The following is a 24,943-nucleotide window of genomic DNA, read 5'->3' as shown; positions in this document are numbered from 1 at the left end:
TAATTTCGTTTCTTATTGGCGTTGATGGAAATTTTAACTGGAATAACCTTGTTGATCTTTATGCTGATCCCGTTTTAAAGGGATATTAACAATGATAGTATCTCCTAACCATGGAATCTTCAAATACACAAATATGCACTCAATGTTTTGTGTAACACATCAGCTAATTTATTTGCCAAAGCACGAAAGATCAGAACTTCGTAAGTGTCGTCATATGCTGTTCATTAAATGTATTGTGAATCTAACCTTTCATGTACCCCCATCCTAATTCTATGACCACTATGTTCTTTTTCAGCAATTTGTTTATTTCACCTTTAAAATAATTTGGACCCTGACTATTAAAAACTATGGTATCTTTGTTTTATATTTTTAAATTTTGCTGTTTGTCAGTGTTTGTAAAATTTGACTGCAAATTATTAAAATAAATGCAAAATTAAAATTAGTAAAAAGTATTTTTACTTTCAGCTCTCAAATGATAATAAAGGCGGCAAGCCATGACAAATTAAAATGTACACAAAATGTTCATAAGAAATTAGTTTATTACTTATGAATTTAAAATAAAACAAACAAACACGACTCCCGTTGTATGATGCTAATTGAAACAAATATGGAATTATGATTCAACACCATTTTTGTCACTAATTATGTACCTGTAAAATAACAAATAAATTGAACTCCTGGATGTCAATTGAAAGAATCAAACTTCATGAATGTAATAAAAAACCAGTTTAATACACAAAATAAAAATAAATAAACAAATTTTGTTAGTTAAGTGGCCACACACTTGTCCATGAGCACAGCAGCTAGCAGCTGTTTGTCCTGGAGCGCACTCTTCACTTCCGTCTCATCCCACTGCAGCACAACCTGTTACAACATGAATGGGGAAATGTATAGTTACAGGAATAGAGTTATATTTTAATTAACTTTACTCCTAAATGTGGGAGTGCACTTAATACAAACATTTAATAAAAAAACAATTCAAAATATAGACAACAATTTGAATTCACTCCAAATTTTATAAAATTACTTAAACTAAACAGACTTGTCTAGTTTAAAATAAGAATTTGATAGCTAAAAAAAAAACCCTATAGTATAAAACCTTACAATTAAGATTGTAAAATAAGTTTTACTCAAATATCAAATAAATGAGTTGACTCAGGAATCACTAAATTCTTTGTGGTATCGAGATGTTGATGTTTTATTTAGATAATTTCAGTCTTTTTTGACACATTAAAAAAAATTGCAGATGGTTTAGTCTGTTAGGTTTGTAGCGGTATATTTGCTAACCAGTCCCTAGGAGGGCTCACTTTTGGTACCTGCTGGTAGAACCTACTCTGGTACATAAAAAAACTAACCTGGTTACTGAAGACTTGTTGAGGAATGAAACATTTCGTGAAAACACTCAGTGAACTTTCATAACATTTTCACAAAGTTTTGTTAAGATCTCAGGTGACAGATTTATTCAAAAGTTATGTATCCTCAATCTGAACAGGATTACGTTGAAACTTAGCCTAAATAAATGGTTTCATTCTCTCGTACCTTTGAAAGCCTATTATGGGTTTTTCCTGTCACCCGCAGAATGCCTCTCGCCTCGACCAGCGAGGTCAATGAGACAAACTCGGACATGTCCAATGCAGACAAGTTGCGCCTTCCACACACCTTCTTGTATACGTCATGTAACTGTAACATAATGGTTATGTAATTAAAGATCTGAAAAATGTGATATTTAAAATACATCCCTACTTATACAGGGTGACCACCGGGAACCGGACGTTTTTTAAATAAACATAAACCACTTATTTTTTAACATAAAATTTATTTTATTACATAGAAATGTTTGTAATTACATGCCATTTAAGAACAATGTTACTTATGGAATATAACGTCAAATAGATGGTGTCCATTTTCTTGAATGCAGGTTTCTAAACTTTTAAGAAAATCCGCATGTACACGTTCGAGAAGCTCTTGATCAATTGCTGCCACTTTGGTCTTGATTGCATCCTTTAGCTCTGCCAAGGTGCGAGGTTTGTTGTTGCAGACTTGTAATTTAAGGTACCCCCACAAAAAAAGTCACAAGTCGTCAAGTCTGGTGACCTTGGGGGCCACTGGATGTCGCCGAAACGGGAAATGAGCCTTCCTGGAAACATCCGTCGGACCACAGCCATTGACAAGCGAGCAGTATGCGGTGTGGCACCATCTTGTTGAAAATAAACGTGTTCATTTCTGTCTAGACCTCTAGACAGGATTTTGCTTGTTAACTTCTCCATTTAAATTAAAATGTGCCTCATCACTCATAATGATTATAATATTGTGCTGTCATTATCTTCGAGCAACACTTGCATGTGAACGGCGAAGTCCTCTCGCTGAGCGTAATCTCTTTCCTATAGCTTCTGAACAACACACATTTTATAGGGATGAAATTTTAAATCACTTTGCAAAATTTTCCGCACTGATTCACGCTTTAACCTTTGTTCACTTGCATGTCTTCTTGCTGAACGACTTGGGCTCCGAATGAGGGCTAGTCTCACCCTCTCGACGTTTTCCGGCGTCCTTACGGTCTTCCTTGGGCCAGGAGATTTTTTCTTTAAAATAACTCCTGTTGTTCTCAGATTTTGAACCCACCTGAGAATAGTATTGCGGGTAAGAACCGTACCATGGCGTCCAAGGTTGAAATGAGTGTGAAAAATCCGTTGTAACAGATTCGCCATTTTGCACATACGCGTCGTATGCAAACATGCGATGCTCCAATGTCCACTGCTCCATGGCTACTGAAATGGCATTGTATAGCGAAGTCATTCACCACACTCTCCCCCCTCTCCCATCTTGGCTGAGCGCGTACTAGCAATTCCAAAAACGTCCGGTTCCCGGCGGTCACCCTGTACCACTTTGACTGCTAACAAATATATTGAAACTCATTTGGGATGCTAAAAATATTTTAGCGTATATAGAAAACAACAATGGCCAAGGGCCCTATAAATGTTGAGTTCAGCTCAAGTTCACCTTCATCTTAGTGCAGCGTCTGTAATCTGATACTGTCACAGACTTGACTCCTGGAATCAAGAGCTATGTTCGTCTGAAAACAATTTACATCGTTTCGGCATCAAAGACATCTAGATTACAAAAAATAATGTAATCCAAGGGAATCAACATTCTCATTGTCTCATCATGTGTACAATCAGATTCCAAACGCTGTATTAAGAGGAAAGTGAACTGGAGCTTAACTCAACATTCATATTAAATTAACCCTTCCTACCATAGTTATGTTGTGTGTAAAACACACTAGCTTTATTTTCCATATATCACATGTTAAAGAAATCAAACCATTGTTTTTCTCTTTTAACTTACTCTTTTCGTTGTGCATAGTATCAAATATGAAATAACAGACAATAAGAACAGGTCTCTCCATCAGTCAGGTTATAGAAAGATACAAATTATTTATCTCCCCTACAGAGTCTTCAATGATGTTAAAATAGAGTTTAAAGAAGACTACCTGGCATTAGTGAGTTAGGTTCGGTATGATTGGCGAACTAATAAAGTATTACAATTTTTTTATGTGAGTGTGACTTACTTAAACTCTATTTTAACATCATTGACAATCCTGCAAGGAAGTAAATCATTTACATCTTCCTAAAACTTGACTGATGTTTCAACATAAAACCAGTCTCGGGCATAAAAAAAAAACAAAGATTGTTAGGGTAAGTTACCTTTTTATCACACCGCTTTAGCTATTAATAAAAGAACGGTAAGTTGAAAAATCCATGTTTTCAGCAAACCTATTTGAAGTTAGTGCAAAAAAAGTCATACTGCAGCTGCTGTCATCGGTGATATTAATAAGCAATTGTAATAAATCAAAAGGCTGTAAATGACAAAAACTAAATTGTCTAGTTATTTAATTCCAGTGTTTTCTTACAAAATTTAATTTAATATAATAAGAAAATCAACGGTTAATCTACATTTTGAATTTTTTATATTGTTACTAATCTTATTGTTTTATTCGTTAATTATTTTGATAAATGATTGTTATTACAATTACATTATGGTCTGCTACACTTTTAACATTATCTGACTCGGTAATGTTATAAAAAAATAAATGTTTCACATAAGAAATTTAAATACAGTTAATTATAGTTTATTACCAGCTGAAAATGTTAAAATATTGTTAATTATATTAGAGTTTATTTCTTTGTTATCGGATCATTTTTATTGGAATCTTGTTGTTGTTAAATTATAGTAATATTACTACTAGCAATAGGAGACATGGGAAAGGGCATTATTTGACAAATGTTTTTATTTATTTAACAATATTAATAATGATACCAATATTTTATAACTTTCAGTATTCAGCATATTAATGTCTGACATCTTCGTACAGCTTATTAATAGTAGTATTTAATTTTTAATATCGTATATAATATTGGGTTATATTACGTAGCAGTGACAAAAAACATTCATTCATTCATCGCAACACTTTTTCTATGGTAAAAAATGTTAAAATACAAAGAAAACGTACAATTTTATTTAGTTTTCAATCATATAAAACCAATTTCCCACAGCAAAGAAATATGGAATGGTAGTTTTTATATATAAACTGCACGTAAAAACTACTTGTATAATATAAATAGGAAAGATGAAATTTTTAAAAATTGACATTTTTAAAAGTTTGATTACAAGGCTCCCTAAGCTTTTGTCCGTAATAGTTTTCGTATTAGGCCATTTTTAGAGATTCACAATATTTCCACTTCATTTAGTCACTGTGCAATGTGGTGAAACTTATAAACAAACTTTAAATACTTACTTTTCCAATAGTGATGTCTTTAGCTTTGGATGTCTGACGGATGAGAAGTAGAGAACAGATGAGAAGTTTCTGTTGCAGAGGAAAGCTCTCGGCCTGGGAGGAGTCTAATGATTGCGCTGTGTTGTAAACATCGTTCACTACAGACAACACTTCTTGCAGCGCTACTGTCTGCCTTGTCGAACCTACACAACACACACAGCGTATCAATCACCAGAACACTCAGACAAAATCTTATTGAAAGCTAGAACTAAACGTTGCGCGTGTTTGTGCACGAATCGCAGTTGGTGCAAAAATGCCATAAATGAGATTCCAAGAATAAGAATGAAAGTATGTAGATAAAGTACAAGTAGCATATTTAGAAAAAATATAAAAACCTGTGAATCACAGGTGGTGTAAAATATTAATACTCTGTTTACTATTTATTATGAAGCCCTAAACATATACCAACAGACATCTTGGTTTCAGTGCTGATATGAGATAGAATAATTTGGTATGCTTATATATTTATAAATTATTAAATATATACAGGGTGTAAATTAAATCCTGATAAGCCTGGATATATTCCAAATGGGTTGATATATTGATGTAAAATCTTCACCATACCTTTTAAAATATTGTTTTTGACTTTTATGAAGGATAAAAATATTTCCCCCCTTTTCAAAAATATGGGGGTAACTTTATATTTTCAAATTGCAAACCCCAATTGTAACATATAACTTGAAAGGTAAATTCAAAAGAAACACAATGACAAGCACAAAACATCTCTACGATGATCCTACAAAAATTGTGCAAACAACCCATTACATCTAAGGGTGTATATTAAGTCCTGGTACGCCTGAATATATTCCAAATAGATTGATATATCAATGTACAGCCTTCACCAGACTTGCCGGGTACCTCAAAGCCTTACTAAAAGATATCACGCATGCATTGTGTTGATATGCATAAAACATTGGCATCGTCCCTACAGATTATTCTTTAGCGTTATTTGCCCATAACTTTTGCTAGAAACAGCGTAGAGGTGTTTCTTAGTATCATTGTGTTTCTATTGAATAGACCTTTAATATGACATGTCACAAGATAGGAATTGCTATTTGAAAATTGAAAGTGACCCCCCTCTACCCCTCTTTGAAAAAGGGGGAAAATATTTTTATCCTTCAAAAAGTTCATTAAAGTATTTTAATAGGTATAATGAAGATTTTTCATTGATATTGCAATACATTTAGAACATATATCCAGGCATATCACGACAATGTACACCCTGCATATATTGAATTAATAATTAATAACTATTATTAATTAATAAAATATAGTCATATTTTTAAATATTTCGCTGTACCAAACATTAACTACCAAAACTAAATCTTTCGGACAAATTACTTTTATTGATACCCTGAATATATTTATTACTTTGAGCCAACTACAGCTAAAACAACCTTGAGTTGTACCTCATAAGAACAGTGATAACTTTTACAGTCATACGCTTATAGCAGATTTATCATTTTATTATTTTAAAGATATACTTAATACACATTCAAATATTCTTAGTTTTTGTTAAAGTACATACTTTTTTATATTTAATGCACTGTGTATACACTTGAAAAAACATTTATATCTTGATATGTACTCAGTATATTTGTATGTTATTGATACTGCCACATTTGGAGCACAATTTTTCCATTTAAGTCTTGCCACAGCTGAAATTATTATTTTATACTTCATATTATTAATAAGAGTGCACCAAATTATAGTGTTTCATTGACAAATAAAATAATAGCCTTAAACTATGTAAAACGTAATGATCTCTATAAATGAATGCTTACCACTTGTAAACTACACCCTTTGAATGTTTGCTCACAATTTATTATGATGATGTAATTATCCATTGGTGCCTATTACCACAATAACAAATGCAACATTACAACGAGAAAACAGACAACAGTTGTAGAGCAGAAAAGCAGCTGATTGGCAGAGTCTGCTCTGACGTTAGTAGCCATTACAACTGTATTTTATTACAAATGTCATTGAAAAATACTTTACTGATTACATTACTTACTCAATACTTAGTATTAATAAATGCTGTGTTATAGTGGAGTGACTAGTTTTTATTGAATCAATAATCATTGTCAAAAAATTGTGCAGCAGGTCTTTTTAGCATATTTTTCTCCTGTTCTAAAATTATACAACTGGTCCTTGCTAGCAGATATGCCAAGTTCCAGGTTTGGTTCATCATGGAAAAATGAATACACTACTATTTTATTTTTGTTGTAAATAAGTTGTAAGTATGATTATTCAATTTATAACAATAAAACTGTAAATATTACAATTAGGACTATAATAGCCTAAAAGGAATATAAAACACCAAAATCTAATTGAAACTTTGGTGATAATAACTTTCCTTGAATGTAAGCGCACTCACGTGTGAAAAACATTTAAGACAAATCAATATGAAACGAGTAAAAAGGGAGAAGAACATGGGATAAAAGGTGGAGGTGGGGGAATACGAGTATTCAGCGTACCGTTGTCAGTTAGCGGTTGCAGGACCACCCTTCTCTCCGCAACCTCCACCACTCTCCGAGCGATGTCCAGTGCTCGCCTCACATCTCCGTTCACCGCAGCCACCTTGCCAGCCAACAACTGAAGTGTAGCACCCGAGAACACTTCCTCTACACCAGCCTTAGACACGAGATCCACTTTACATTACTGGCAAATACATCTGGGTGTGGTGGCAGAGACCAGGTCATTATTTGAAGTAAATAAAGCAAGTAGAAGGAGTTTTAGGGAAAGAGGAATCATTCAATGAAGGTCAGAAAGCTGGAGATAATTCAAGAGTATATTTTAAATAAAATGAAAGTAAGTGGACTGAAATAGGAAGAAAGGAAATAGATAGGAAAAAATTAGAAGAACCATTAAATGAATGACAAAATCAATAAGCTAGTAATGAATTGATAGAAGTTAGGCAAAACAAATCTGAATATCTGAATTCACAGTGAATAAACAATGTTTTCATTTTGTACAGCACAATTTGGACAAAAGTTATACAACTGTTTACAGCTTACATTATTGCTATGGAGCTTAACGATGAATACCTGTTTGAGTCTGTCGGCGATGATGTCAATGATCTGCTGGCGAGTGTACGAGGGGAAGTGCAGCACCGTAGGTTGGAGGGCCAGTCGAGCCTGCAGGCGTGGCAACACTCGATCTGTCAGGTCGAGTGCATTGGCTATACCGATGAGCACAAGCCGTGAATCCACTCGGGCCGGCCACTCGAATATCGTGTATAACACTGACTGATTGCTGCTACACAGCTGGTCCAGCTCATCCAACACGATCAGACTGCAATAATAAGGGTTTGATAAACTTTTTCTTAAAAGTGTCAATATAAACCAAGAGACTTATACATTGTATCCACAGGAACTGGCTACATCGAGAGGCTACTCGCACTGCTTATACATCATTCCCTTCCTATTACCTCCAAGAGTGACACTGACACTTTCCAAGGATCCAAAGTACAAGTTCGAAGAAACTGGTTTACACGAACACACCAGTCCTAGTCATGAGACTCACTCATGAGCAAACTGGTAATGAGGGGTGCACGACTGCCTACATTACTCATAACTAACATTAAGGATAACTCATAATTAGAATACTAATAATATTGAGTACAGTAACCTTCTGTTAATCCAACATGTCAAATTATAACATTTTGCGGATTAATAAATAAATAAAAATGCCTTTATTGCAAGCGTTTCTCAGTATAACAACTGCTTTACAGAACAACTCTTGTCATATCTTACACTATTTACAATACTGGGAAATAAAAATAAAAACTAAAACCTATAGACTAAAGAAAACACCCAAACAAGACAAATAAATTACTGTACAATCATTTTTCTTAATTTACTTTTAAAGGACTATTGGATATATATCAGAGAAATAATGTAGATATAATAAATAATAGACAATCACAGTAAAACATGTTTTTATTATTCAAATATAACCTCCAGGTAGTCTTTGTTATATATGGATCTATGAGAAATATTTTTTTTTAAAGTCTATTTACAATTGGGCAGAACACGGTCAAGTTCGTCCCTCCCAAAACTGCCTAGCCTCTTCTCTATGCCTTCCTAAACACTGTGTCCACCACAAACGGAAAAAACATAATTACGTCTTAAATTATTGATGTTTTGCGTTGTTCAGGAAAACGTTTTCTTCCCAAAGACGTACTGAATTATAGAATGCCGGATTAATGGAATTTTACTGTAGTTTTATAATTATAACATTAAACACTGTTGACTTTGCCTCTATTTCACCTTTCACTTGATGCAAAATCTGAAATCAGCAAATCAATCTTTCTCACCACAGCTACAATTATGTGTAGAAAACTCAGTTACTATGATGTGCTTTGAGATTGTGCCCAAAACTTAATAGTGCACTCAATTGTACACCTGATAAGACAACGAGAACACCTCTTCATCTGGATTACACTGGATGGCTGCTGTGTAACCAGACCTCTTTGTAGTCTAGGTGTCTCTGATGTCAAAACGATGATGACGTAAAGAGTTCGTGTTGAATGTCTTTGTTGTTGCCAACTTATTTTGGATCTCTTTCAAGAGCCAAGTCTGTGAGAGTAACAGATTTCAGATGCTAAAATAGGAGAAAGGTGAAATGGAGTTAATCTCAATATTTACACTGAATCAACCCTTTCCACCATAGCTACGTTATGTGTAAATAACATTAAAGCTGGATAAATACTGAATAAAAAATACTTACATCATTTTTCGTGTCCTTGACTCCAAATACTTTTCAATTGCTGTTAATGAAGCTTTCTCTGAGTGACTGAGAGTTTTCAACTTCAATTCAGAAACTATTCTACTATATACTGATTTACATGAGTTCATTGAGGTACAATTTAAATATATCACTTTGTAGGCATCGGCAATCTGAAAAATCACACGCACTTATTAATGGAATATAGTCAATTAATTTTAAAGTAGCTGTGTAATGTAACATTAAAAAAAAGGTAAAAAGTAATTAATATATTATTTTACCAGGATAAGTTAGGGCTAAGAAGCCCTCTCTGACACTTAACCTGAGGACCCACCACTTAAATGTGACTTCTGAACCTCCACCAATGGCCGGGCAGGCGAGCTGCTTGCAAGGATAGGATCGCTCAGCGGTCACCCATCCAAGCAGCAGCCACGCTCGACGTTGCTTGACTCGGTTATCTTACAATAACTGCCGTACCCACTACAGTATAGGTATATAGTGTGTAAGGCAATATACATGTACACCTCGGCTTGCTTGCTTGTGGCCAGGTAAACTCGTAGCACCGACCCACCATCTGGTACACGTAACCTTACACAACTGCCATCGTGTTCCCGATTGGGTACACACTAGACTTTCGTAAAGCACATTATGGGCCTGATGGGGTACACGTTGCTATAAATTGCCTTATTGCTTTTTTATTGTTTGCCTGTCTTAGTGGTCTGTTACATGTGATACCACGCTTAAAAAAATACCTCAGACAATCGTGTACCCTCTAGGGGTGCACAATTGCTTAATTTTTAAGGTAAATGAATTTTTTAAGCACTCCTTGTAGTACACGAAAAAACATATTAAAATAATGTTTTTGTGCAAAACTGCAAAGCATACATACATTTCTTGTTGGACGTTTTACGTAAAAAAAACCGTTACGATTTTTTACCATTATTAAAGATTCAATGGCAAATAAAAAGTTTGGAAGTAAACCATTGGACGTGTTAATGGATCTGTGGAATTAAAATACACTGCCCAGTTTGTAGTATACTGCATCTGTAAATTTACTGCTTAAAATGTTGCTGCCCATGCGTCGGCTTTAGTTGACTGAAAATTGACAATATGGTTTTGTCTGTTTAAATATCACAAATTCTCATAGTTATCATCACAAAGATATAATAAGTGACAATAAAGATTTTGTAGCTGATTTTTTGTTTCTAAAACATTTATACATAAAAGTGCTGAAGGTGTTGTACAAAACATTCTTAATACTTGCACGTGTCACAAAACGTATACTATCAGCATTTTCAACCAAACAAGATAACTAACCTGAGGATCCGCCACAGCCAGGTTTACACTCGCAGTCTTGCCAGTTCCTGGAGGTCCCGATATATACAACGTGCCGGATGTCTGCTCTGTCGAGTGTTCTGTCAGATAGTCCTTTATGATGTCCAACTTGTCTTCTCTGCCTGGTAAACTGTTTGGTGCTGAACTGTGCAGAGCTTTACAAGCTTCGTCAAACTCTCCTGGTGATCCAAAACAGAAAAATGATCAACAAACCATTCAGAGACAATACTGACATCAATACATTTTTACTTTGACTTATCCCTTTAGAAACAAACTTCTGATAAATCATGAGTTTGTAGTTGTAGCAAACTTAAAACTTGTAGAAAGTTACTCAAAAGATTATTTACATTAAATTTATAAAGGTAATGTATTAATATTGGGGTTTTGTAAATAACATTTGACTTGAAGTCGATGTTTGCTTGACAGCTGATCTTATTTTATGTATGAGACCCTTAGATAGATAAGCAAAGTAATGGAATATTGTGTTTTGATAAATAATGTTTTATTAAATCGCAACACATCTGCTGCGTCCTTAAGCAGGCTTCAATGGATCAAAAGTAAACAAACAAGCGCTGAAAAGTACTTGTGCTTTATTTTCTATACTTTTTATAACAATACATTTATAGATTCTACCAGCTTCTTCTTATTGGAATATGATACTTAATTTATAAACAAACACTCCAATAATTATTAAATTTTATTTTTGTGAGGCCTTTCATGTTCAAGGAACACATCATCAGACCCATATAACATATCAGTTATGTGGGTCTGATGATGTGTTCCTTGAACACGAAAGGCCTCACAAAAATAAAATAAAATCATTACTGGAGTGTTTGTTTATGAATTAAGTAATAATACATTTGTATCTTGATATTTCCCTACCATGAGTGTTTTAATATTTGTATTTCAAAAATTACAATACATATCATAAGCAATGCAAATATTTAGCCTACCCATAGTTTTTTTCAAGTTACAGACATGTATTTATAAAACCCCTTTTATAATCCATCAACAACAAAAATAAGGATAAAGGACGTGAGTTGTAGTTCATAATAAATGAGTGTGAGTATAATCATTTTCCAAAAACATTGAAAACTTCCACTATTATCCTTTGCCAAAGCTGTTCTACGTGACTACTTCCACATCTCTACAAGCACGGAAAAATGGTGGATGTTAATAAAGAGTGTCTAACACTTAGGTGACAAATCTCGATAAATCTCATGGACAGTCATATTGCTCGGGTTTATAAAACTATTTGACATCAGCTGTTAGTGTTTTATTTTAAATTTCATAAACTGACCTTGGTTTGCAATATTTATTTACATCTGTAAACATTGAATTAGCTGCAGTGGCAAAGAAGGCATCTTCTGTCAAAAAATACTTTCTTACTCAAACTTCAATATTTTGGACTTGTAAAAAACTTGAGTTTTTTAACGAAGAAAGTGTAATTTGAAAAAAGATATAAATATTTAATCTATAAGAACTTTTTCGCATTTCAAAGAACTTTATCCTCATTAAAGACTATCTTAATTTTTATATTTTATGTTTGCCGAAGACATTAACAAAACAGGATTTGTGCCTAATTGTAAAACATAAACACTAGAAGAATATGGTATAAACTGAAATCACTATCACAACAGTAGACAACTTTAAATATTATTAAATATTAATAAAAACACTACTTTTCCAAATTGTTTATTATTTCGGGCGAGGCCTTTCAAAACCAAAGGTTTCATCTTCAGGCAACTCCACAAATAAATATTTACATATTGTTTGTTAAAATTAATATTAAATTAACATATGGTGTAAAATGTAAATACAAAAATTTTGGAAATATTTCAGCCAGTATGAAAACATTATATTTGACTAGAGTTTAATTTTTGAATAAATTCAGAAGAAAGAAGATTGGAATTTTCAATAGGGCCCTCTTCATTGTTCATGTTACTTCTGTTTATGTATAGTGTTTCCCAAGCATTCAAGTTCATTGGTTTTGTTATTTCTTTTATTAATTTTAGATTTGTAATTGATGTTCTGTGTCCTGATTCAATGCAGTGCTTGGCTACAGCAGATTTGTCAACTCTTCCATATTTTGTGTGTGATAAATGCTCTTTAAATCGTGTTTTTATTGTTCTTTTTGTTTGTCCAATATAAATTTTGTCACAGTCATTGCATCCAATTTCATAAATTTCATAAAAAAGAACATCAATTACAAATCTAAAATTAATAAAAGAAATAACAAAACCAATGAACTTGAATGCTTGGGAAACACTATACATAAACAGAAGTAAAGAAAAAACTCATGAACAATGAAGAGGGCCCTATTGAAAATTCCAATCTTCTTTCTTCTGAATTTATTCAAAAATTAAACTCTAGTCAAATATAATGTTTTCATACTGGCTGAAATATTTCCAAAATTTTTGTATTTACATTTTACACCATATGTTAATTTAATATTAATTTTAACAAACAATATGTAAATATTTATTTGTGGAGTTGCCTGAAGATGAAACCTTTGGTTTTGAAAGGCCTCGCCCGAAATAATAAACAATTTGGAAAAGTAGTGTTTTTATTAATATTTAATAATATTTAAAGAATTTCCAATTGCTCCAAGAGTCTACAGTAGACAACTTGTGTACTTGGGAGTGCCAGTGGCCTAGGTTATTAGGAATGAGATTGAAACAGCGATAGCATAGTTTCAGATTCTGCACTGACCGAAACATTTTTTACCAATAGTTATTAGGAATGAGATTGAAACAGCGATAGCATAGTTTCAGATTCTGCACTGACCGAAACATTTTTTACCAATAGTTATTAGGAATGAGATTGAAACAGCGATAGCATAGTTTCAGATTCTGCACTGACCGAAACATTTTTTACCAATAGTTATTAGGAATGAGATTGAAACAGCGATAGCATAGTTTCAGATTCTGCACTGACCGAAACATTTTTTACCAATAGTTATTAGGAATGAGATTGAAACAGCGATAGCATAGTTTCAGATTCTGCACTGACCGAAACATTTTTTACCAATAGTTATTTCCTACTGTACAAACATTGTCTTTGAAGAATGCACAGAGGACAATCTATAGTAAACCTTTCTTTAGTATTAACTACCCTATTAGCCAGGCTAAATACAAAATAAGAGTGTGGTTTGGCCAGCTAAAATATGTTTACTTTACATTTTTATTGAGCATAAATAATGGTAACTGGACCTGTAAATAGCTTTAAACCCTGCATCTCCAATATAAGCTTTAGGCTAAATGAATAAGTTAACACTTTACCTTATTTGGTTTTTACAGAAGAGGCCAATCTCCCCTTAATTTTAATACATCACTAACTCCTAAAATCTTCAGGAGCCATTGTTAAAAATAATTACACCACATAAAATGTTTTGGTTGATAATACAGAGCCTTTTAATTCAATGAAAATCTCATAAAAAATTAAACTTGCTTACATACCACACTCAAAGTAGTGGCTAACTTATTTAAAAATTTAATTTATGATGTTACAACTATTGAAGAATTGAATTAAAATAAACAATATGATGAATGTACAAAAACAACATAAATTGCAACTATTACATATTATGAAATGTCACGTGTTACAGAACACCAACCTTTGGGGAACAGTTCTTTTCGGGAGTTTGACTTCTGCTGCCTTTCAGGACTCTCCAGGAACAAATTTGAGATCAGTTGGCTTGGAGTTTCGACCTGAGAGCATCCTCGCTTGGGTGGACTCGCTCCTCCGTCTGAAATATAAATATTACATTATTTTCATAGCAACTGACAACCTGTGTATGGGATGCCTTACAAATACAAAGAAGTGTAGAATAGGTAAACTCGCCTTGGTCATCTTTGGGGATCAGCTGAAATCTCACATGCGGTTAGCGAATAATTAGTACATACGTTTCCGTGAGTTCTTTAATTCTGCCAAGTTTCCATCACCTCCGGACCTGTTTAAAATGTGGGTATGTGACTGAGTTACAAAATTATAAACGAGACGAGCTTTCCAAGAAGTTTGGTAACCAGGAAGTTTTGATGTATAAGATGATTAAACTGATTGGATTGTTGATAGCTCAAAAGTTAACTTTATTTGAGAGAGATGTATATATTTGAAAAATGCATCGACAAGGAGATTACATTAACGAAGAGAAATATTCATTATTTTTTAGGATTATTTATTTAGCTGTATCCAGGAAGATATATGTCAATAAATAATTGGGTAAAGTAGACCAGAGAACTATAACTAATGATGGAAAACCACAAGTAAGACTTAGAAAAAGTTAAACATGTCAAAAAGCAAATCCAGACCTCTTGGTAGATGTTTAGAAAATTCAAGTATGTAAAGGATTGGAGAGTAAGTTTATAGTGAGATTAAAAGATAAATATTTAGGAGAGATTTAAATACTAACATGTATTAAGATGTTTTGTGGTTTTATCTTTAAAAATGCAACAAGAAGGAACTGGACCTTTTTTTGTAAATATTTTATTCCAGTATTTGATTCTGATATCAGAATTGAGCTGTTCTCTAGCTTGGCTGCTATAGTTTCAAAAGAATCCTGCACTGGTTAAGTTGGAATTCCGCCATTTTGAAGTTTTTGAGAGGTCAAAAATTTTAAAATCTGGTTTTCAGACTTTTCCTGGTTACACATTACAAGCTACCTGCCAAATTTCAAGTTTTTAGTCCTTTTAGAAGTGTGTTAAAATTTGTATACATGAGTTAGTTACACATGCAGTTGTATGAATACATATACATATAATGTATATATAAGATAGGGTGGATGGATTTTTACTCTAACCTGAAGTTTAGTGGCAATTTGGGGCACAAACCGAACGATGTACAGCTTAACTTCTAAAGACCTTTTATGTTGGTCCCTTCGTTACAATGACACATCCATCAGGTAAATAGATACTTGATTATTGGCTCCAAAAATCAGTAGCAAATGAAGTGTTGAAAATATTTTTAAAAATCAGAATTAAAATGATTCTTTTCTAAAAAAGCATGTTGTGACATAAAATACTTAATATTTTTACTTTGTTAAGAACACAAGTTTCAACTTTTAACCACACAATCAACACTTACTACATATATTCTAACCTGAAGATATAACATTAGATTACAGCCTATAAAATTAGTTCCAGCAAAAGTAATTAATTACTTTTGAGCTTACCTTTACATTTGTCTGGCGATGTTGAAGCTCTCTTCAGCGGAGAAGACCTTAGTAAATGCCTATCTTCTTCTTGCTTGGATGGAGTATCTGGTGCACCAGTCTTATCTGGTGACAGTGAACGATTTTTAAATGTTGCTTGATTTTCTTTTTCTAAACACTTGTTTAAAACACCACGCTTTTTCGAGTGTTTCTTTTCAATTACTTCATTTTTGTCTGCAAGAACCTTTACTGGTGATTTACAGTTATGAAGTTCGTCATCATTTATTACAGCTGATTTGTGATTCAGGTCCTTTTGCTTTTTTGAAAACTGTTCCTGTAGACGAGCAGATGTTTTCTTTTTTTCTATAAAATTTAATTTTGTTTGAACTTTTGACATTTTTTCTGAAACAGAAACAGACCATGCTTATGAGTTTAACAAACATGACAGATGAGAATGCATTGTGTATTATAAACTACAATTACATGTTACCACAGGTCCCTTGTGGCATCAGCTGTTGCGGTTCCAACTGTACAATTGACAGGAACCTTTACGTTAATGTCGATCTATTCCGAAACATCGTTACAACTTGTGATATTTGTCAGAGTTAGTGATGTGGGCTGGGAATATTTGCAGTGGGAGGGAACTTATGATATGGGAATATTGCCTGGAATATTTCTTTGGTCTGGGAAGATTCTCAAAAATTAGGAATTTATAAAGTTTGTAATTTTGAATGTTTTAACAGTTAAAGAACCTTAAAATTACGTTAACTAAGTGAATTCATACATATTAATCCAAGAATGACCATTCCATTTCCTGTATAGGTAATATCCTGGGAGTTTATAGAACTAAATGGGTTCCGATTCCTAAACCATTATTAAAAACTCAAGCATTTTTTAAGGAGTAATTTGATCTTGGAACTCATGTCCAAACATCTTAGATCTAAAATATTCGAAAACTACCTATCTTTATACATTCCCTGTTTCTTTAATGTTTTTCAGCTTTACAATTTATAATAATTGTTAAGCCAATAATTGCCAATATTCCCATTTTTAGAGTTTGATTTGGACGAATGGCCGACATCTTAAAATATTTTATTGGTAAAGACTGACTGATTTGCTGGTTTATTCAAGCTGTGTACAAATACTGTTTCTGTACCGAGTTTAGTCTGGATCTATTAACCCTTTAGGTGCTGTAGGCATATATCTACTCTTAGTGTTTTACCGGTAAAGATTGTATCATTGTATTTGATGTATGCAGTAATTTTGACATCTTTGTATATTGGTCATTCATCCGTTACTGTGCTAGGACATGCTAAACATGCATGTCATTGACACTTGAATTTATTATTTTCAACTTTAACTTTTCCTATTTTTAATACATATGTTTATATTTTAAATACTTATATCTCATAATAACAAGTAGTAGATGATGACAGAGTGACTTCCAAAATACCAGTGTTCCTCCCCACTTACATCCCCTCCCAAAAAACTTGTAAATATCGAGTTTTATATTTATATGAGAATTTGTACAACTATGCCTTTATCATAAATTAAAAATTGTTCTGTTAATTTAAACATTAGATAGTACATTAAAATATTTGGCACAAAAAAACCTAGCCAGAACAGAGTATATCTCTGAAATTAAGCCAGCACTTGTGGAGTTAAAAATTCAGCTTTTAATGTGCTCACAAGCTCCTTTCTTAAGCCTATACTTATATGTACAGGATGAGTTTTAAATGTGCCTCCGCCCCACATTTCCCCTCACTTCTCACATATTAACTCTAGACCACTGGTGATCATGTTGTAGCCTATGAAAATGAAAAAATTAAAAGACTGTTCTTTTAAATCAAAATTATATAATTTCTTGTTAAATAATGCATTTTATTCAATAAGTGAGTTTTTATTGATTCAATGGACTGACAATGACTTCTTTAACTAGTGAAGTACAATTATAAATTATACTGACCTGCCTATGTATTTGTATGAAATATATTGTGGCCAATAAATTATTCTATTCTATTCTATCAAGTAATTTTAATTTTAAACTTGTGTTTTTGACCGCCATCTTGGATCTTGTATTTATTGTAATTAGATACAATTGTTTAAATGTAAAAAAGGTCTTGTTATATGTGATTTCCAAGTATATTTTTGTATTTAACACGATGCCACAATTCATTTTTCAATTGTATTAATAAATTGTATTTTAGGTACTTCTACTTTTATCATTATGTTTCTTATTCAAAAGAAATAAAATAACTTAACTAAAAAAATTGACTGAAGCAATGAAGGAATGTTATTTCAATCGAAAATTTGCTGGTAGTTGATTGAGAATAGCAACCTGAGCACACATGTTTTAGCAATCAGCTGTTATAAACCAAAGAAAAACACTCATAAGATTAACATTAGAACTTTGAAAGGCCTTTGGACAGAGCCTTATAGTCAGATGTATTTCAAATCCGAAAAATGACACAGAGTACAAGAGCTTTCGATTGTTACCAAATACATATAAAATATTTTTAGGGTACCTAAAATCACTCTATAAACATCAAGAAATTCTCTACCTGGTACAAGATTTGAATTGGCTCAAAGTACAGCAAGACAATCCACATATGGCATACTCGTCAATGTATAACTTCTGCTTCTGGCTATAAAAAACTGAATTAAACAAAAACTTTTAAAATAGATTTTTAAAAGTGATAGTTTATTTTAATTGTTTTAATACGTTTTCTTAAGATTTATCCTATTAAAAATGTCCCATTAAATATTTTTAAAACAAATTTGTTATACTTATAATGTAATTTAAATGGCCAGCCCAAATTAAAATTGTTTAAAACATAAACTTAATTATTCTTGACACCATTAATTTAAAACATGACATTTATTTAGTATTTAAGATATATATATATATATATTGATTGATAGTTCTGTTATTCAAATCAAATCAAATCAAATCAAATATTTATTTGTTGTAAACATGTTCACATGTATAACAAAGTCAACTTAAAAGGTTACTTAACCTAACTTAAAGTAACACAGGACCCTTTAAAGGTTATACTAAGCGAAATAAAAACTGGAGTCCACTTATCCTACTCTACCTAAAACACCACAGGATAAAATAGCTGTAAATGCTAGCAAAATAGCTAGTAGCCTACCTATTTTTCTATGGTTCTATAATTATTTGAACCATAGACCCTACAACAAAATACACTTAAAGGCTGTATATAAATAATTAAAGCTAGCCTACTATCTTACTAGAAGTGGCATTAATCAGTGGCGTAATACATACCCCCGCAACCCCCGCAATGCGGGGGGGCGCGGCGTGTCAAGGGGCGCCACACGAAGGAATGAAAAAAAATAAAAAAAATTATACCGATTTTACCAAATTTCTTAAGGTTGAATATCACTATTTTCATTGTAATTCCTTATAATTTTTTTTGTATAAATGAGCTAGCGAGGAATATCGTAGGCCTATTATCATTTCTTGTTTTAGTTAAACGCCTTCAAAACTAAAGCAGGCAAACTATTTGCTGAACCGCCACGGAAGTGTATTTTAAGGCGCTTTAGGACCGTGTGTGAGCGTGGGGGTGTGCGTGCGTGTACTGCCTTGTTTCATGTTGCGACTTGAATACTCCCCTCCCTCCCTCCACACTACCAAGTACCAATTATTGTTTAGGTAGTTCCTTCACAGTATACTGTGGTTCCTTGTCACTCAGTCATATATTCATTACTCGTTACGTTTACTGCTTTTTCGAAAGTTGTGATTTATTCAGTAGCCTACAACTGTGGTGGCGGTGAAAAGTGTTTGCAAACTACACCTCTTACAGGAAACTTATATTATGGGACGATGTACTAGAAAACTAAATCAATAATTAAACAAAAATGTCTAAAAAACCTAGTGGTGCAGAATACCGAAAGCGGAAGAAGGAGGAGGAAGAAAAAGCAAAAAAACACCAAAAAAATTGATCTATTTTTTAAATCTGACATATCTCTTAGTAAAAACAATGACAGTGTAAGGAAACAAATAACTTCCGGTTTAATTTGTGAGTGTAGTGAAATAAGTTCTGACCTACCTACCATCGAGACAGAAAATGGAACATCTACTCAGACCCCACCTGAATTCACAATAACGAACCAGACGTGAGTCTAGACGTTAAGATAAATAATGATAGCTGTAGCTGTACCGTAGACATTGATAAAAACTGTGTTTTGCATATTGATACTAATGAAATCAGTCAACAACGTGGTGTTTTTAAAACTGACATTGGGCTCTACACTAATGACGGAGTATCCCTCTTAAAAGAAGAAGATAAAACTTTCATTTTGAATTCTGAACCATGTAGGCCCACAGGGCCTTTTTCCTAAAGACTCGACAAACAATAGATCTTTTAGCAGTGATTTTTATTACAAAATTGCCAAAACGGGCCAAAAACTAGAACGGTTTTGGCTTTGTTATTCACCTTTATTAAATGGCGTATACTGTGAACCTTGTTGGTTGTTCGCTGACAGAACTGACCCTAAATTTAAAGATGCTTGGTGTAAAGGTCTAAATAAATGATTGGCAAGGTTTAAGCAAAAAAATTAAAGAACATGAAACATCTCGTATACACTTAAATTCATGTTTTAGCATATAGTACCGTAAAAAAAATAGCCAAGATGCAAAATCACTTATTCAAAAGTATGAACCTGAGTATTGTGAGATTCTCAAAAGACTTTTAGATGTAGTAATAACTATGGCTACTTGTAACTTAGCGTTCAGAGGGCATCGGAATGAAAATATTGAAACAGTGGACACTACTTCTGGAAACTTTTTGAATATTATAGATTTGTTGTCACGATACGATCCTCTTCTAAAAAGTCACTTAGAAAAACGATCAAAGCAAAGTTAAGTATTTGTCTCCCAAAATCCAAAATGAAATGATCATGTTTGCGTCACAGCATGTTCTGGATGAAGTTGTAAGTGAAATCCAAGCAGCTCCTTTCTTCTCTCTGGTATTAGACACCACTCAAGACGTCTCAAAAACTGATCAACTATCGATAGTAATACGACATGTGGCAGTCCAAAACTACGAAAAACTTGAAAATTAAAGAATCATTCTTAGGGTTCATAGCTCTTACAGGCCAAAATTCGGAAAAAAATTACTAACGAGGTTTGTAATTTTTTGGAAGAAGAAAACAACATTAAAATTGAAAAGTGTAGAGGCCAGGGTTATGACGGGGCAGCCGTAATGAGTGGAAACTATTCTGGAATCCAATCTAGAATAAAGCAAAAGTCGCCAAATGCAGAGTACGTGCATTGTGCCTCGCATAATTTAAATTTGGTACTCAATGACTCAGTTACTGACATAACAGAAATGATTTTATTTTTACGATTTGGTCAATCAAAATTTACGTGTTTTTTCGGCGAAAAGCCTGCCAAGATGGCAAGCTTTGAGAGAGAAATCTATGGAGCAAAGGGGGTCTATACTTAGCAAGACACTCAAAAGATTGTGTCCGACCCGTTGGTCATCTAGGTACGATTGTTTACTGGCCATAAAGTGTAACTTTGTTTCTGTCTTAAGCTGTTTGACGAATATTATTCTGACTTCTAAAAAGAATAAAGAGGTTTTAGAGGGCAACTGGACTCAAAAAACAAATGAACGTGGTTTTCAATTTGTATTGATGCTTACTTTCCAAAGTAAGGTTTTAGAGAGAATTAATATTACATCTAAAACACTACAAAAAGAGGATGTATCAATTGACGAAGCTACAGCCCTTCTTGGAAAGAGTATGACTGAACTAAAGAGAGCAAGAAATGAGTTTGAAGGTGTTGTTAAAGAAGCTGAAACGCTAGCCAGGGGATGGAATATTGAGTCTTCTCTGCCGACTAAACGATGTAAAAAAGTAAAAAACTTTTTTGACGAACTGACCAACGATGTTGAATTTTCTAATCCATTGCAAGAATTCAAAGTAAAAGTATTTTACAGGGAGCTTGGATATAGTTATTGCTCAAATCTCCAGACGTTTTTGAGAGCATGGTCAGGATTAACGATCAGTTCATCTTTTTTAACTCCAAAGTACCTCACAGAGAAAAAGTGATGATGAACTAATTTTTTCAGCCAGGAAAGTTTTTGTGAGAAGTATGAGGAAGATGTTTCACACGGGTTGGAGACACAAATAGTGTGTTTCAGAAACATTGTTTCGGATGAAATAAAAACAAGAGGATTGAAAAAAGTTAAGGATTTAGCCTCATATTTAATGATAGAAAACGTGACTTTGTCAAGCAGCCTTCCTGATGTCTGCACAGCGATGATGATGTTCTTGACTCTCCCAGTTACGTCAGCGTCAGCGGAAAGGTTCGTAATCACCAAAATATCATAAAAACCCGTACTAACTAAAATTAATTTTTTGTGTTAAGAAGAGTTATTATACCCTTTAATTATATACTTGTATTATAACCTGAAAATGGCATATATGTTAACAACATAGTTTTTTAATCTTATATAAATTTTCAGGTCATTTTTTCTAAACTCAAGCTCAAAAAGAATTATTTGAGAAACACTATGACCAATACCAGGCTGAGCGCTTTGGAGAGTCTTGAGCATAGAACATGAACGGGGCTCGTAGGATCAACTTGAAGATGTTAGCTGAAAAATATTTCAGTTTTTAAGAAGAGGAGAGGGTTTAAATAAATGGAAATAATTAACATGTCTACAATTTTTTCTATTTTTTATTTTAATGTTTGAGATAGTTTCATTAATAAATAATTATGATGAATAATTCATTTTAAAGTTTTCTTTTCCTTTTTGATCTTTTTACAAAATGTATAAAAATAAACATTGCACAGCACGGGACTATCAACTATTTACACAAATTTAAAGCCACTCTTAAAAAGTAAAGGTTTGTTTTCTATTACAATTTACCGTAAGTAGAGTGAACATCATGAGAATAAAGGTAGACCAGGGGAAGTAGGCTATAATTATAACGATGCGTGTAGGTCAGTAGGAGGAAGGGGGGGGGGGAGGGGTGTTTTAGGAGCCGACAGGAGGGGCGCATTTCAGTACGCTGGCGGGGGGGCGCGACTCTGTCTAGTTACGCCACTGGCATTAATCATCACTCTAACATTAACAGGTTAGACAAATATAATTGTCTAGACTATTCCTAACTTCTAAAAATCCGATGTTAAAATTTGGACATCGGATTATTTCATCATTTTATATGAAATATTTTCGCATCTTAAGTTTAGAAAACGCTTATTAACATCAACAAAATTACACTATAATTAATTTTGAGTTAGTTTTTGTGTGATTTTCAAACTTTTATTGGCTGAAGTTGTACTTTTGCTTAAAAGCTATTTCGTACATTTATGTCATAGTTATATGAATATATATTGCAAAAAATATCTGCATTTTAAATCAGTTATACCTATAGCTACAGGTAAAATCTAAAAGTAAATAAAGTGTAACATTTACTAACCTTTTATGATGTAACAAAATATGAAGTAGTTTTATTTTTTATAAAGGTAAACAAAATCAAGTTTTGTAAAGATGCAGAATAAAAATTTGGGAAAAGCACTCTGAACCTGGTTATTCAGTTTTCAAATAACTTAATTAATTGTGATGAGTGTCAGTGTGTATGAAACGTAGATATGTAAACGTCGACACTCGAGGAATGACACTTCTCTCTCTTTCTCTTTCATTTTTTCGTCGCCATAACAGCCAAATTGGCGGGAACGCGGGAAATATCAATACCAACTACCAACAGCCAATCAGATGTTCACATAAGAAGGAAGAAATCAATTTATTATTTCATATAAAATTAGTTTCCCCTAGCTATCTACAATAACTTCTTTGATACTATTAATAAGGCTAATACTTATGCTGGTTACTATGAGAATGTCTAATTGATAGGTAAATGTTTTATTTCAATATTACATATTTGGACTGGACTGCTTGAGACATACTACAGGAAAGTGGTACTGAATTTACCGACTACCATTACCATTATATTGTATGGACAATTTTAAGGGAAACGTCTTTTCAGTGAAACATATTTTTACTGTAGTTTTCTAGTTTAAATTCGGGAAGAATTATCGTTCACTAACAAAAAACAGTTTGCAGTACAAGCTACTACAGCATCAAATATGCAGCAACATCTCTTAAAGATTACCTTGGATGTATTCATGATTAGGAGTTTTAATCTGTTACAGTTCCTGTAGGTACTATCTATGGATTTTTCGTTTGTCACAAGCAGTGTGGGCAGATTTAAAGGTATAATAAGTCATAAAGTGAAGTAAAATCGAACTAAAAATGTTAAAGAATCTGTATCAATATTTAAGCAAGATAGGAGTGTGATAACATATTTATTAGTTTTCCGGTCACATGATAATATGAATGTCTAGTATCTGCTTTATAAATTTAATAGCAAACAGATAAAAGATGTTCGTACCATGTGTTTTACATCTTTGCTTGCCTTGTAAAAATACCCTCTATTATAAAGCAATATATATGAGTACGATTTCAGTCGATGTACTTTTGATAACATTTTCAGGGTCTACAAGGCATTATCTATCCAACGTTAAACTGTATAACTAACCATGATGACTTCTTACTGTAAAGCCTGGCGCCAAATTGATCTTCGAGATCTCAGTCAAAAGATAATTCACAGGACTAGTTTTCTTATGTGGTTTTTGTAACAACCTTAAGAGATTAGTTGTAGATCATAAAGATTGTATACGTTCTAAATCTCTGTAAATGCTTTCCATCAGAATACGTTTTAATAGTTTGAGGGTATAATGCATGTAACTGGCTCTATATCTTTTTTAACATCTGTTGCCTGAATCGACGTTCCACAGCGACTGCGAAATATTTCAGGAATATATTTCGTAACCTATGTTATGAAGCGATATGATCAGGACA

The 24,943-nt window shown here is 33.0% G+C and overlaps 1 protein-coding gene across 2 annotated transcripts; it reads right to left on the bottom strand.

The window, feature by feature from the left end:
• Nucleotides 1-711: 711 nt before the first annotated feature.
• LOC124364594 (cell division control protein 6 homolog) lies at nucleotides 712-23,724 on the bottom strand. 2 transcript variants are annotated; one of them, XM_046820183.1, is made up of 11 exons: nucleotides 23,502-23,724; nucleotides 18,611-18,694; nucleotides 16,071-16,451; nucleotides 14,517-14,648; nucleotides 10,883-11,079; nucleotides 9,569-9,738; nucleotides 7,885-8,131; nucleotides 7,315-7,471; nucleotides 4,796-4,977; nucleotides 1,540-1,680; nucleotides 712-864 (listed from the first exon to the last, which is right to left on the bottom strand). In XM_046820183.1, exons 3-11 carry the CDS (start codon nucleotides 16,444-16,446, stop codon nucleotides 769-771), a joined length of 1,698 nt encoding a protein of 565 aa, XP_046676139.1. In that variant the 5' UTR covers nucleotides 16,447-16,451; nucleotides 18,611-18,694; nucleotides 23,502-23,724; the 3' UTR covers nucleotides 712-768. The 2 variants fall into 2 exon arrangements, with proteins under 2 accessions (XP_046676139.1, XP_046676138.1); XM_046820182.1 differs by lacking the exon at nucleotides 18,611-18,694.
• Between the last annotated feature and the right edge of the window lie 1,219 nt (nucleotides 23,725-24,943).

Source organism: Homalodisca vitripennis, chromosome 6 (genome assembly GCF_021130785.1).
Source record: "Homalodisca vitripennis isolate AUS2020 chromosome 6, UT_GWSS_2.1, whole genome shotgun sequence".
Lineage (NCBI taxonomy): Eukaryota > Metazoa > Arthropoda > Insecta > Hemiptera > Cicadellidae > Homalodisca > Homalodisca vitripennis.
The sequence above is the reverse complement of the archived record's forward strand: the minus strand, read 5'-3'. Positions and strand labels throughout refer to the sequence as shown.

Bases quoted from the DNA above. Each gene is read 5' to 3' on its own strand.
- LOC124364594 (XM_046820183.1), bottom strand. From the start codon at position 16,446: ATGTCAAAAGTTCAAACAAAATTAAATTTTATAGAAAAAAAGAAAACA. The intron at 14,649-16,070 runs GTAAGCTCAAAA...TTTATATTTCAG, and splicing joins ATCGCCAGACAAATGTAAAG to ACGGAGGAGCGAGTCCACCC. The intron at 8,132-9,568 runs GTAAGTATTTTT...TTATTATTGCAG, and splicing joins TCAAGGACACGAAAAATGAT to TCTGATCGTGTTGGATGAGC.